Source organism: Zophobas morio, unplaced genomic scaffold (genome assembly GCF_036711695.1).
Source record: "Zophobas morio isolate AGI-343-1 ecotype UQ-CSIRO unplaced genomic scaffold, CSIRO_AGI_Zmor_V1 ptg000041l, whole genome shotgun sequence".
NCBI lineage: Eukaryota > Metazoa > Arthropoda > Insecta > Coleoptera > Tenebrionidae > Zophobas > Zophobas morio.
Window position 1 is genome coordinate 5,726,821 of NW_026972146.1, and position 14,356 is coordinate 5,741,176.

Sequence of the window (14,356 nt, forward strand, 5' to 3'; positions counted from 1 at the left end):
TGGAAAGAATGTTTCTTACATTTTGTACCCTACCTTTGTTTTCCCGGACGCCGTCGGTCCGACTAACATTAATCCATGTCGGACTATTGTGGTCTCGTATAATTGGATTACTTTACGGACGAATTCTGCAATTTAGATTGACAACATATGCGGGATCTCTTGGCTGGATCACTCACCGTCGACGTCCTGCAGGCCCTTCTGGAGGGCACAAGCGCGGATGGATTTCTCGAGGGCCCCGTAGTCGACCGCCTCCTCCACCATCCGGGGAAACAGGTCAGACACGATGCCTGAAAAAAATGATGTAAATAGTCGTCCCCTAATTTTTTTAGATTTCCCATAATAACTTTTTATTATTAACGCTACTTGACAAAGTTGTTAACAAAAGTTGTAGATCATGGTATCACCTATAAAAATGTTCCTTACAATTTTCTTTTTGTCAGACTTACAGTTACGGAGTTAAACGAAAAAATAGTTGCAACCCGATTTTCAAAATAGCAGTTCCTGGTGTGTTGGTCTGTCTTACCATTAAACAGCTTGAGGTCGTCCTTGAGGAACTTGGGCACGTTGACATCTCTCAGCGCTCTCAAACAAATCTGGCTCTCGTGCATATTCGGCTTTTCCCTCTTCAGATTCCCGGCTACCGCGATCACCGTCTTGACCGCCCTCATCCCAAAATCGTAATGATCCTGCGTGCTCAACTGCTCTGAGCTCAACTTAAAAGTCGTCGTGATTTTATTCGCCAGCAACTTGGCGTTACTGAACCCAAACGAGAACAGCGAAATCTCCGAAATCAAGCTATAATCGGGCACCATCATCGACACCGGCCTGAATAGCGCTTTCAAATTATCCGGAAGCTCGGTCCTTCCGGCGTACCCCGGATTCATGGTTATGAAAACCGCGCACGAGTCCTTCAGCACGATCTCCGACCCCTCGAAGATGAAGACGTCCAGTCGCGCTTGTTGCGCCTTCTGGATCGTGGTGATCTGCTGCGCTACTACCGACAGGACTTCGATGTCGATCCGGTTGAACTCGTCGAAGCAGGCCCACGCGCCCGAGCTCGCCAATCCTTTGAAGAACTTCCCCATTGCCATGAAGTCCAGCTGGTCGGAACAGTTGAAGACGACGCACTGCAGCGCCATGGCTTTGGCTAGATCTTTAGTGGTCTCGGTCTTGCCGGTGCCGGCGGGCCCGGCGGGCGCGCCGCCGAACTTGAGGTGGAGGGCGCCGGTGAGGGTGAGGTAGCAGCGGTCGGTGAGCGGCGTGATGACGAGGCGGCCGCTGTTCCCGAGGTACTCGTAGCCGTACTGGAACTCGGCGTTGACGGCGCGCACCTTGAGTTCACCCTCGACCCAGTAGTACCGCAGCTGACTAATCCAATCGAAGTCGTTGATGTTGGTGATGGAAAGATTGACGAGGTTCTGGGTGACGTCGCGGGCGTGCACCTCGATGACGATGAGGGCGGAGAGGACCTCGCGGTGGAGGAACGAAAGGGCGCCCTTGACGAGGCCGCGGAGGGCGTCCAACTAAAAAGAGAAAGTATCTACCGAAAACGTTCCGATAATAAAAATAATCTCCAGCAAGAAGCGGCTTAAATTTTAAGCCCAGAACAAACAACTCGACTTTCCGAACTCATCGATCTCATTTCGAGTATCAATTAGTCAACTTAAATTAACCAAGGACCGGAATCTCTTTTCGCCATAACGACTTGAATTCGAGCAAAAGTAATATTTACATTAACCAGAACAACATCCTGCAGGAACTGGTCTAAAGCGTCGTCGATGATCCCTTTTTCGACCCCCGCTGTCCAGAACGTCTGGCTTCCCGCAATCACTATCTGTCCCGGCCACTCCAGGACCCAATCCGCCCTTGATCGCTCATTTATGGTTTTCAAAGCATTTCCCAGAATAGTCCTGATTGTGTTTCTCATACTCTTTTCAACCAAAAGCAGCCAATGTTCGACGTTCGCAGTAGGATACAACGTCGGGGTTAAGTCGACGCATTCGTCCTCTCCGGAGAACATTTGGGTGATACAAAGGTCCTCCTCGAATTTGAGCTGGAAATACCTTGATTAACAATAGACGAAAACATGTTGTTTTCCTTTCAAAACAAAGAGTTACGCAATGCCAGGTTTATATTTTTTGTAAATATTTAATTTTATTGTTCTTGAAAAAAAAATGTTTTCATGCAACGTTTGTTGTTTACGTCGGTGCAAAACATGGTAAGTAGGACATCGCGATTTGATCGATGGAAAAAAACATGTGACATCTTTAATTCAAAGACGGATATGAAAAAATTGAGAAATCCTGAATACATATTTGTCTAACGTGCTCGATGAAGTTGGACATTTCGTTCGACTGGACGGAAATGAAATTGCCGTCGCGACGCATCAAAATAACAAGGCGAAAGTAATGATGCAATTATATTGAGGTGGATGGCGTTGTTGTGTTGATTGCCAGTGACGGACTAAGGGTGTGGACAAAGATGGGAAACTAATAAATAGTTTCACTTACCCTTGCTATATTTTCGAAACATTTACGCAAATGAGGCTGAACCGCCAACGGATTCTTCGCGTGGGAAAGAATCTCCAACAATTCGTCATCACTAAGAAAGTAGAGACGTGGGAACACCATCCGTTTGGTTTCCAAGTAATCAGTCAGACCTTTCTGAACTATGTCCAGAATATGGTTGGCATCTTTCAAACTCTCGTACAATTTACGATCCGCGCAGTATTTTATAATCTACAAAACTATAATGATCGACGCCAAACCAAACAACAACGAATTTACGTATGGATTATCACGAGCCCCTCTCATAATCCTGCGCCAGGTCCTCTCCATCGAACCGTACTTCTTGCTTTCGGCCGGAAGCTGAACCCTTATATCCTCACTGGTCAGAATAGGCTCCAAATACATCCACTGCCTGTAAAACCCAATGAAACGACTACCTAACCTCCAAAAGTGCATACTTTTGCACGTCCATCCACTCCTCGATCACGTCCGAAGTAGTCTTCAAACTCTCCTCCCATTGATTTATTTCCGCCTCGAACGGTCCCTTAAACGGACTAAAACTGATCTGCTGCGTCAACACCAAGTGGTCATCCAGCATCTGCTGAATATCTTCCGAAATCTTCATAATATAAGTCCCCGTATCTTTATAAGGCGTCAACTCCATCTTACAATTCTGCCACTCTTCCATCATCTTCTCCAAAGTATGCTCCACGTTATACTCCTTGCTCGCCTCGTCCCCGATATCCACCAGCTTGTCAATGTGCTCGGCGATCCCCATGTTCAGACAATCCTGGAAGGTCAAAATCGGCGTCATCACGATGTCCATACCCGTCGCGTCCTTTAGAGCATCCCAGTGCCTTTGGCGCATCCCCGGGTTTCTCAAACTCAACAACAGCGGAATCAATGGCCTGAACTCTTCTATTTGCTCTTTGATTTGAATTGCCACCTCTTGGACGGCTTCGATCTCCGCGAAGACCCGCACCGACTTGACGATCGTCTTGTACATGTCGGTGACGGTGCGTTCGACGCTGTCGCCATCGACGTTTGTCAGAGGGTTGTCCACCCACATTTCGTGCGCGCGGAGCCAGTCGGAAGCGGTGATCCAGAGGGTTTTGTAGGGTTCGAACTCTTTGATTAACTTGGTAAGGTGGTCGAAGGGTACCACCGGAACCCCGAAAAGCTTTTGCCTCTGGTTCAAGAGCTGGCCTTGCTCTTGGGCGTCCTTCAGAGTCTTCCACAGACGTCGCACGTCGACGGCTATCTCGTGCACTTTACTGAAGTCTTTTTGTTTGGACATTTGCACGACTTGGCTGGTTAGAGTTTCGATCTTGTCTTGGAGGGTGTATTCATCGTTGAGTTGGATCTTGTAGAATCGCTCTTCTTCTTCTTTGAGGTACTGCTCGATTAGTTCGATTTCTTTGGTGAGGCGATGCGGCCAACCGACTGCTTCCCACTTGTTTTCGAAGTCTTCTTGGGGGAGGTTGTACCAGAAGTGGTCCAGCACGTCGTACTCCTTTGAGAAAGTTTTTGACAAGAGATAGATTTTTGGTGACAAGAACCACTCACGATTAGATAGCGTCGGACTAAATCCTCCTGGGCTCGTACCATCATGGGTATGGTCTCCATCCAGTCACGCATTTCAAACACAGCTTCTATATTGTCCGGTTTTTCGTTAAGTTTTTCGTAGATTCTGTTATATTCTTCTAACACGTCTAAAAAACACTGCTTCATTCTCGCACAGAACATGTCCAAGAGCTTCGATGCGATGTCTTGGCGTTTATTGATTAAAAAACTGCGAAGCTGCTCTATCGTTACAAAAAACGGTCCGACAATGATAGTCGTCGGTAAGGTAGCTTCCAAATTCGCTTTCATTCTACAATGGAATGAAATTTCCTCCTTCACTTCTGACGCTGTGTGGTTTTCGTCTCTGAATTTCCTGCAAACACCAAATCCTTACAAGCTCTAACTTAAAACCACCTAGCTACTCGACGTATGCTTTGACGTCCAGAACCAGAAGCTCTATGTAGATTTGAAACTCTTTCGCAAACGCTATTAAAGGTATTACGGCTTTGGCGTAGGCGAAGATGAATCTATCCCTCACGCTTACTACCTCCTCTGCCAATAAACCGACGGAAGAAAGAGTCAAGTCTTTGGGGAAATTCAAGTTGGTCAAAAGGAAGGGGTGCACCTGCTTGACTTTGTGGGTTAAAGTCAAACCATTGTCGTACAGTTTGAGCAAAACTTTTGCGAATTGTTCCAAGTTCGTTGAATAAAAGGCACCGTTTTCGTCCATCTTTAACTGCAAAATAAAAATGGCGGATGCTCTAGACACGAAAGGACTGTCGAGTAAATTGGGCCCCCACACGAAGTCGTCTTCCACTTCAAGACAAGGCAAACACGGAGTCTCGACCAAATCTATAAACATTTCAATCGAATTTAAAACTAGGATGCGCAAAGTATACTGCATTCGGTATTTGACCAACTCCATGAAACGACTGAGTTTGGAGATTTGGTAGATGAACGAGTTGTAGACGTTGATGTCGAACCAGCCTTTGCCGACGTCCCTCAGGCACATTCTGATGTTATAAACGATAGTTTCTACCCACTGGACCTGCAGATACTGGATGACCTGAAAGCGTGTGTCAAACTTTGAGGTTTCGGGAGTTTGATGTTACGTTGTTGGTGCACTGGGTTTGAACACCTTCGAATTCGTCAAGGGTTATGTGTTTGATTCCGTAGCTTTTGGTGAAGAGGGACATCTTCTCGACTTTCAGACATTCTCCTACCACTAAGAACATGGCTCGGAAGGTTTCGGGGATGACGTAGATGCTCATCCATTTGAAGTAGTTGGACATTCCTGTAAAGGATTTCATCCCGGTTTTGATTTTCGAGATGACTGAAAATTTAACTAATAGAACGTCGATTTTCAAGAATAAGTGGGAACCTTTGAGGCTCTCCTCCCATTCTTTTGTAGCTAGATTTGTATAATGAAATAATCTGGGGTCTTTTAGTGCGTCTAGTCGAAACTGTAGATCGCAGTGGATTTCTTGATAGCCAAATTGCACTTGTTTCACGAGCTAGAATTTAGTTAAGGTACAAATTGGTCTAATGAGTCTCTCTAAGTACTAACTTGACCCCAAATTGGAATTTCTTCGTCTTTATTTCTAGTCACCAAAACATATATTTTCTGCAAGATCTCGTCTCCAACTTTTGGAATATCCACAAGGAGCATCGTATTCAAATAAAACTTGTATCTATAAAAAAAAAAATCAAACTAATTTCTTCCCGGCGCATCCACCATTTTCCCGCACACAATCGAAACCCCCAGTTCGTAGAAATCCGATCGCAAATTCTTCAAACACGCCACTTCATCCCCTTTTCTGTTTTAATAAGCCACTTAACTTTCGCTTCGCCGCTTCCTCACCTGAGCGTCGCTTCCGCCATGCGCCTATTTTCAACGGCCGCTCTGATCCTCTGGGCGAAATTTGCGGGGTCTTCGGCTTTGAACATGACGTAAATCCGCGGCAATTCGGCCTCTCGCCGTGTACCATCCAGAGTCAATATTTTCCACAGTTTGGTCTCGGGGTCGTAATCCATCACGGCCACGTTCACCCATTGACACAAGTTCGCAAACACGTCGTAAACTTCTGTGAAGTGCTCGATTTCGTGAGGCTCAACAGGTACGAAAGCTTCGCCGGGGAGAGGGTTGCGGGTGCCTTTGATCACGCCGAGCTCCAGCCAGTTCTCGGGGGTCCTTAAAGAGAAAAAAAATGTTTATTCGTTTATTTTAAATTTTGTGACCTGGATAAAATTTTCCCGTTTAAGCCAGAGGTATTTTCGTAATTCTATTTATCCAATAAATGAAAGCAAACAAGTGGCTCCTGATTAAAGCAACCCGAGATGAACGGTCTTAATAAATCGCTGTGAATACCTGCAATCGTACTCCTCGTCGTCAAATAACTGCAGAGGCAGATAGTTCGTGGCTATACCATCCTTAGGGACTTTGTCTGGGTAAAACTGCTGGAGTAACTGCAGCGAAACCATGTCCTCGGGCTTTATCCCGATCGTGTCCAGCAGGATTTTGATACTTTTAGCCTAAATATACAGCGTTGAATTGTCACTAAAACCGTAGTGGAAAAATCGCACCTGGTAGGCTCTCCGCAGTCTTTCGGTCGCCACGGGTCTGGTAACTTCCAAAGGGTAAACTGACAGTTGGAGCTGCACTTTGGGTTTGAAGGTGTCCACGGAGAACTCCTAGAAGGTAAGTTCATCGTTTTATAACGCTACCGTGAGGCGCATTTTTATACTTACGATGAAGTCGTCGTCGTCGAAGGTCATCCATCTTTCAGCATCTTTCAAGTCTAGGTGTCTTTTCGGCGGTCGCAGGCTTTTGATAGTGGGAGCGTGTTTCTCGGTTTTAATTTTCCATAAAAAGTTAGTTCGTTTTGCGCCCCCGTATAGAATTTCCCCTCCATCTTCTCTGTAGTCGACTTCTGTTATTGTTTCAGAGTAATAGCCTCGGCAAGGGTTTTCGACCCTCGCGATTTTCGCTTTCGCTTCTTTTGCATCAGCAATTGAGAGTATATCTACTTTTTCCGGTGGTTGATCCGATTTCTTCATTTTTGTTTGACGTTTGCCAAATCGAGCGCTTGTTTTCTAAGCCTGCTTGAGTTAAAATTTGAGAGCCAATCAGATTTTCGAAATAACGGGAATTTAGTGAGTTTGCTGTCCCAATGAAGTGCTGCTGTTTAAACTTTTGAATGAAGTTTTTTTGTGCGCCTCCGTCATTTTTCATAGCGTTCGTCTTATTCAATTGGGGTAAGAAAATCATCTTTTGGAAGTCTAGATAATCAAACGTGACATTTAAAATATACTATAATATAAGTTAGATTTATTTTGCCGATTGGCATCACTGTTTCATTGTCAGTTTTGTGTCAAATGTGTTTGGAATTTGCAAGTAGTGGAACTGTTTAGTGTGCTGTTTAGGTCGTTGTGGGGTTGTGTGCTAATTATTGACCTCCGAAAATATGTTTGGGAGTATGAGAGTGTATTATTAATTATTATGCTAAACGAAAAACTAAAATAAAATTTGGACAAGGACAAGGCGTGCGAAGCATTAATTGATTAATTAATTTTTTTGAGTCACCCTGTATATGCAAATAAAAAAAAATATGAATGGAGTGATAGATCACAAGTACAGACTCATCATATTTTGTACATTTTAGATATGATTTATTCTGCAAATTTTTGAGGTGACGTCATCAAGTTTTTGGAGGGGATAACCAAATATATTGTGACTAAAGATTTATGATGTTCTTTATAGCCTTAAAACATTTGCAACATTTCAAAGCATTCGGGTAAGCAGATTCAAAATTAAATTTCAAAATGTTGTTTTATAATTTTGATTTTTTTTCCAAAAATCTGGACGTTTCGGGTGAAAACTCAATTCGGAATTGTAAACTACATGTATAGTAATATGTTATTTTATACAATTTAAAACCCATTTACTATGTACAATTTTGAAGTGACGTCATCGCATTAGTGGTGGGGATGGTTAGACAAATTTTGGTTAGCGTTTTACCATCTACATGATATTGCTAATATACGTACAAAATTTCACAACAATCGGTCCAGTACTGTCGGAGAATATGTCTAATAAAAATCCGGGACGGCAGAAGGACAGACGGACAGACGGACAGACGGACGGACAGACGGACAGACGGACGGACAGACGGACAGACAGACGGAAATGGGGGACCTATTTCTTCGTATTCTAGGAGTCATGAAAGATCGAGAAAACATAAAAGTAGAGAGTCGGCCGACGGACTCGATTACAATACTTCCTTTGCTTACGCTCGGGAAGTAAAAATATTGGGTGTCGATTGTCACGGAGCAACATTTTTGAAAGAATCGATTCGATATGCGAATTTTTGAGATATTCAAAAAATTTCAATATTTCAAAGGACGATTCCGGAAAAACGGTTGCAGTTATCAAAGAATCGAGGGCGGAAGTGAGTTCTAGAGCTCGAAATCTACCAGAAAATGTATTCAGTTAAGTTTCGAAAATGTCAAAATTTGTCCGAAATTTGAAGAAGGGGGGAACCACTGGGAAAAATTTCACTTTTAAAATAGTCGTCTAAAAATTCTGAAAAATTTCAGGGACGTAGATTTCGACACGCTGATTACAAAAATATTGGGTGTCGATTGTCACGGAGCAACATTTTAGAAAGAATCGATTCGAAATGCGAATTTTTGAGATTTTCTAAAAATTTCGATATTTCAATGGACGATTCCGGAAGAACGGTTGCAGCTATCAAAGAATCGAGGCCGGAAATGAGTTCTAGAACTCGAAATCTACAAGAAAATTTACTCAGTTAGGTTTCGAAAATGTCAAAATTTCGGCGAAATTTGAAGAAGGGGGGACCATTGGAAAATTTTCACTTTTGAAAAAGTCGTCTAAAAATTCTGAAAAAATTCAGGGACGTAGATCTCGACGTGCTGATTCCAAAGATATGGCCTGTTGATGGTCGCGGAGCGACATTTTCGTAAAAATCGGTACGAAATGCCCAATTTATCGAATTTTCAAAAATTTCGATATTTCAACCGTCGATTCTGGAAAAACGGTTGCAGCTATCAAAGAATCGAGGCCGGAAGTGAGTTCTAGAGCTCGAAATCTACAAGAAAATGTACTCAGTTAGGTTTCGAAAATGTCAAAATTTGGCCGAAATTTGAAGAAGGGGGGACCATTGGAAAATTTTCACTTTTGAAAAAGTCGTTTAAAAATTCTGAAAAAATTCAGGGACGTAGATCTCGACGTGCTGATTCCAAAAATATAGGCTGTTGATGGTCGCGCAGCGACATTTTCGAAAAAATCGGTACGAAATGCCTAATTTATCGAATTTTCAAAAATTTCGATATTTCAACCGTCGATTCTGGAAAAACGGTTGCAGCTATCAAAGAATCGAAGCCGGAAGTGAATTCTAGAGCTCGAAATCTACAAGAAAATGTACTCAGTTAGGTTTCGAAAATGTCAAAATTTCGGCGAAATTTGAAGAAGGGGGGACCATTGGAAAATTTTCACTTTTGAAAAAATCGTTTAAAAATTCTGAAAAAATTCAGGGACGTAGATCTTGACGTGCTGATTCCAAAAATATAGGCTGTTGATGGTCACGGAGCGACATTTTCGAAAAAATCGGTACGAAATGCCTAATTTATCAAATTTTCAAAAATTTCGATATTTCAACCGTCGATTCTGGAAAAACGGTTGCAGCTATCAAAGAATCGAGGCCGGAAGTGAGTTCTAGAGCTCGAAATCTACAAGAAAATGTACTCAGTTAGGTTTCGAAAATGTCAAAATTTCGGCGAAATTTGAAGAAGGGGGGACCATTGGAAAATTTTCACTTTTGAAAAAGTCGTTTAAAAATTCTGAAAAAATTCAGTGACGTAGATCTCGACGTGCTGATTCCAAAAATATAGGCTGTTGATGGTCGCGGAGCGACATTTTCGAAAAAATCGGTACGAAATGCCTAATTTATCGAATTTTCAAAAATTTCGATATTTCAACCGTCGATTCTGGAAAAACGGTTGCAGCTATCAAAGAATCGAGGCCGGAAGTGAGTTCTAGAGCTCGAAATCTACAAGAAAATGTACTCAGTTAGGTTTCGAAAATGTCAAAATTTCGGCGAAATTTGAAGAAGGGGGGACCATTGGAAAATTTTCACTTTTGAAAAAGTCGCTTAAAAATTCTGAAAAAATTCAGGGACGTAGATCTCGACGTGCTGATTTCAAAAATATAGGCTGTTGATGGTCGCGGAGCGACATTTTCGAAAAAATCGGTACGAAATACCTAATTTATCGAATTTTCAAAAATTTCGATATTTCAACCGTCGATTCTGGAAAAACGGTTGCAGCTATCAAAGAATCGAGGCCGGAAGTGAGTTCTAGAGCTCGAAATCTACAAGAAAATGTACTCAGTTAGGTTTCGAAAATGTCAAAATTTCGGCGAAATTTGAAGAAGGGGGGACCATTGGAAAATTTTCACTTTTGTAAAAGTCGTTTAAAAATTCTGAAAAAATTCAGGGACGTAGATCTCGACGTGCTGATTCCAAAAATATAGGCTGTTGATGGTCGCGGAGCGACATTTTCGAAAAAATCGGTACGAAATGCCTAATTTATCGAATTTTCAAAAATTTCGATATTTCAACCGTCGATTCTGGAAAAACGGTTGCAGCTATCAAAGAATCGAGGCCGGAAGTGAGTTCTAGAGCTCGAAATCTACAAGAAAATGTACTCAGTTAGGTTTCGAAAATGTCAAAATTTCGGCGAAATTTGAAGAAGGGGGGACCATTGGAAAATTTTCACTTTTGAAAAAGTCGTTTCAAAATTCTGAAAAAATTCAGGGACGTAGATCTCGACGTGCTGATTCCAAAAATATAGGCTGTTGATGGTCGCGGAGCGACATTTTCGAAAAAATCGGTACGAAATGCCTAATTTATCGAATTTTCAAAAATTTCGATATTTCAACCGTCGATTCTGGAAAAACGGTTGCAGCTATCAAAGAATCGAGGCCGGAAGTGAGTTCTAGAGCTCGAAATCTACAAGAAAATGTACTCAGTTAGGTTTCGAAAATGTCAAAATTTCGGCGAAATTTGAAGAAGGGGGGACCATTGGAAAATTTTCACTTTTGAAAAAGTCGTTTAAAAATTCTGAAAAAATTCAGTGACGTAGATCTCGACGTGCTGATTCCAAAAATATAGGCTGTTGATGGTCGCGGAGCGACATTTTCGAAAAAATCGGTACGAAATGCCTAATTTATCAAATTTTCAAAAATTTCGATATTTCAACCGTCGATTCTGGAAAAACGGTTGCAGCTATCAAAGAATCGAGGCCGGAAGTGAGTTCTAGAGCTCGAAATCTACAAGAAAATGTACTCAGTTAGGTTTCGAAAATGTCAAAATTTGGCCGAAATTTGAAGAAGGGGGGACCATTGGAAAATTTTCACTTTTGAAAAAGTCGTTTAAAAATTCTGAAAAAATTCAGGGACGTAGATCTCGACGTGCTGATTCCAAAAATATAGGCTGTTGATGGTCGCGCAGCGATATTTTCGAAAAAATCGGTACGAAATGCCTAATTTATCGAATTTTCAAAAATTTCGATATTTCAACCGTCGATTCTGGAAAAACGGTTGCAGCTATCAAAGAATCGAAGCCGGAAGTGAATTCTAGAGCTCGAAATCTACAAGAAAATGTACTCAGTTAGGTTTCGAAAATGTCAAAATTTCGGCGAAATTTGAAGAAGGGGGGACCATTGGAAAATTTTCACTTTTGAAAAAATCGTTTAAAAATTCTGAAAAAATTCAGGGACGTAGATCTTGACGTGCTGATTCCAAAAATATAGGCTGTTGATGGTCACGGAGCGACATTTTCGAAAAAATCGGTACGAAATGCCTAATTTATCGAATTTTCAAAAATTTCGATATTTCAACCGTCGATTCTGGAAAAACGGTTGCAGCTATCAAAGAATCGAGGCCGGAAGTGAGTTCTAGAGCTCGAAATCTACAAGAAAATGTACTCAGTTAGGTTTCGAAAATGTCAAATTTTGGCCGAAATTTGAAGAAGGGGGGACCATTGGAAAATTTTCACTTTTGAAAAAATCGTTTAAAAATTCTGAAAAAATTCAGGGACGTAGATCTTGACGTGCTGATTCCAAAAATATAGGCTGTTGATGGTCACGGAGCGACATTTTCGAAAAAATCGGTACGAAATGCCTAATTTATCAAATTTTCAAAAATTTCGATATTTCAACCGTCGATTCTGGAAAAACGGTTGCAGCTATCAAAGAATCGAGGCCGGAAGTGAGTTCTAGAGCTCGAAATCTACAAGAAAATGTACTCAGTTAGGTTTCGAAAATGTCAAAATTTCGGCGAAATTTGAAGAAGGGGGGACCATTGGAAAATTTTCACTTTTGAAAAAGTCGTTTAAAAATTCTGAAAAAATTCAGGGACGTAGATCTCGACGTGCTGATTCCAAAAATATAGGCTGTTGATGGTCGCGGAGCGACATTTTCGAAAAAATCGGTACGAAATGCCTAATTTATCGAATTTTCAAAAATTTCGAAATTTCAACCGTCGATTCTGGAAAAACGGTTGCAGCTATCAAAGAATCGAGGCCGGAAGTGAGTTCTAGAGCTCGAAATCTACAAGAAAATGTACTCAGTTAGGTTTCGAAAATGTCAAAATTTCGGCGAAATTTGAAGAAGGGGGGACCATTGGAAAATTTTCACTTTTGAAAAAGTCGTTTAAAAATTCTGAAAAAATTCAGGGACGTAGATCTCGACGTGCTGATTCCAAAAATATAGGCTGTTGATGGTCGCGGAGCGACATTTTCGAAAAAATCGGTACGAAATGCCTAATTTATCGAATTTTCAAAAATTTCGATATTTCAACCGTCGATTCTGGAAAAACGGTTGCAGCTATCAAAGAATCGAGGCCGGAAGTGAGTTCTAGAGCTCGAAATCTACAAGAAAATGTACTCAGTTAGGTTTCGAAAATGTCAAAATTTCGGCGAAATTTGAAGAAGGGGGGACCATTGGAAAGTTTTCACTTTTGAAAAAGTCGTTTAAAAATTCTGAAAAAATTCAGGGACGTAGATCTCGACGTGCTGATTCCAAAAATATAGGCTGTTGATGGTCGCGGAGCGACATTTTCGAAAAAATCGGTACGAAATGCCTAATTTAACGAATTTTCAAAAATTTCGATATTTCAACCGTCGATTCTGGAAAAACGGTTGCAGCTATCAAAGAATCGAGGCCGGAAGTGAGTTCTAGAGCTCGAAATCTACAAGAAAATGTACTCAGTTAGGTTTCGAAAATGTCAAAATTTCGGCGAAATTTGAAGAGGGGGGGACCATTGGAAAATTTTCACTTTTGAAAAAGTCGTTTAAAAATTCTGAAAAAATTCAGGGACGTAGATCTCGACGTGCTGATTCCAAAAATATAGGCTGTTGATGGTCGCGGAGCGACATTTTCGAAAAGATCGGTACGAAATGCCTAATTTAACGAATTTTCAAAAATTTCGATATTTCAACCGTCGATTCTGGAAAAACGGTTGCAGCTATCAAAGAATCGAGGCCGGAAGTGAGTTCTAGAGCTCGAAATCTACAAGAAAATGTACTCAGTTAGGTTTCGAAAATGTCAAAATTTCGGCGAAATTTGAAGAAGGGGGGACCATTGGAAAATTTTCACTTTTGAAAAAGTCGTTTAAAAATTCTGAAAAAATTCAGGGACGTAGATCTCGACGTGCTGATTCCAAAAATATAGGCTGTTGATGGTCGCGGAGCGACATTTTCGAAAAAATCGGTACGAAATGCCTAATTTATCGAATTTTCAAAAATTTCGATATTTCAACCGTCGATTCTGGAAAAACGATTGCAGCTATCAAAGAATCGAGGCCGGAAGTGAGTTCTAGAGCTCGAAATCTACAAGAAAATGTACTCACTTAGGTTTCGAAAATGTCAAAATTTCGGCGAAATTTGAAGAAGGGGGGACCATTGGAAAATTTTCACTTTTGAAAAAGTCGTTTAAAAATTATGAAAAAATTCAGGGACGTAGATCTCGACGTGCTGATTCCAAAAATATAAGCTGTTGATGGTCGCGGAGCGACATTTTCGAAAAAATCGGTACGAAATGCCTAATTTATCGAATTTTCAAAAATTTCGATATTTCAACCGTCGATTCTGGAAAAACGATTGCAGCTATCAAAGAATCGAGGCCGGAAGTGAGTTCTAGAGCTCGAAATCTACAAGAAAATGTACTCAGTAAGGTTTCGAAAATGTCAAAATTTCGGCGAAATT

General features: G+C 41.4%; 1 protein-coding gene across 2 annotated transcripts in view; it reads right to left on the minus strand.

Annotated features, from left to right (window-relative positions):
* Window positions 1-7,118, minus strand: part of LOC135141032 (dynein axonemal heavy chain 1-like) — a 29,184-nt gene extending 22,066 nt beyond the window's left edge. For both annotated transcript variants that reach the window (XM_064071845.1, XM_064071844.1), the window contains exons 1-16: window positions 6,819-7,118; window positions 6,654-6,761; window positions 6,439-6,602; window positions 5,932-6,261; window positions 5,638-5,761; window positions 5,452-5,584; window positions 5,183-5,403; window positions 4,493-5,136; window positions 4,074-4,443; window positions 2,966-4,020; window positions 2,787-2,919; window positions 2,511-2,738; window positions 1,733-2,053; window positions 524-1,523; window positions 177-287; window positions 34-125 (exon numbers count right to left, since the gene is read on the minus strand). In XM_064071845.1, coding sequence (XP_063927915.1) covers window positions 34-125; window positions 177-287; window positions 524-1,523; window positions 1,733-2,053; window positions 2,511-2,738; window positions 2,787-2,919; window positions 2,966-4,020; window positions 4,074-4,443; window positions 4,493-5,136; window positions 5,183-5,403; window positions 5,452-5,584; window positions 5,638-5,761; window positions 5,932-6,261; window positions 6,439-6,602; window positions 6,654-6,761; window positions 6,819-6,845 — 5,061 coding nt within the window. In that variant the 5' untranslated portion in view covers window positions 6,846-7,118. The remainder of the gene's footprint in view (window positions 1-33; window positions 126-176; window positions 288-523; window positions 1,524-1,732; window positions 2,054-2,510; window positions 2,739-2,786; window positions 2,920-2,965; window positions 4,021-4,073; window positions 4,444-4,492; window positions 5,137-5,182; window positions 5,404-5,451; window positions 5,585-5,637; window positions 5,762-5,931; window positions 6,262-6,438; window positions 6,603-6,653; window positions 6,762-6,818) is intronic.
* Window positions 7,119-14,356: the final 7,238 nt, after the last annotated feature.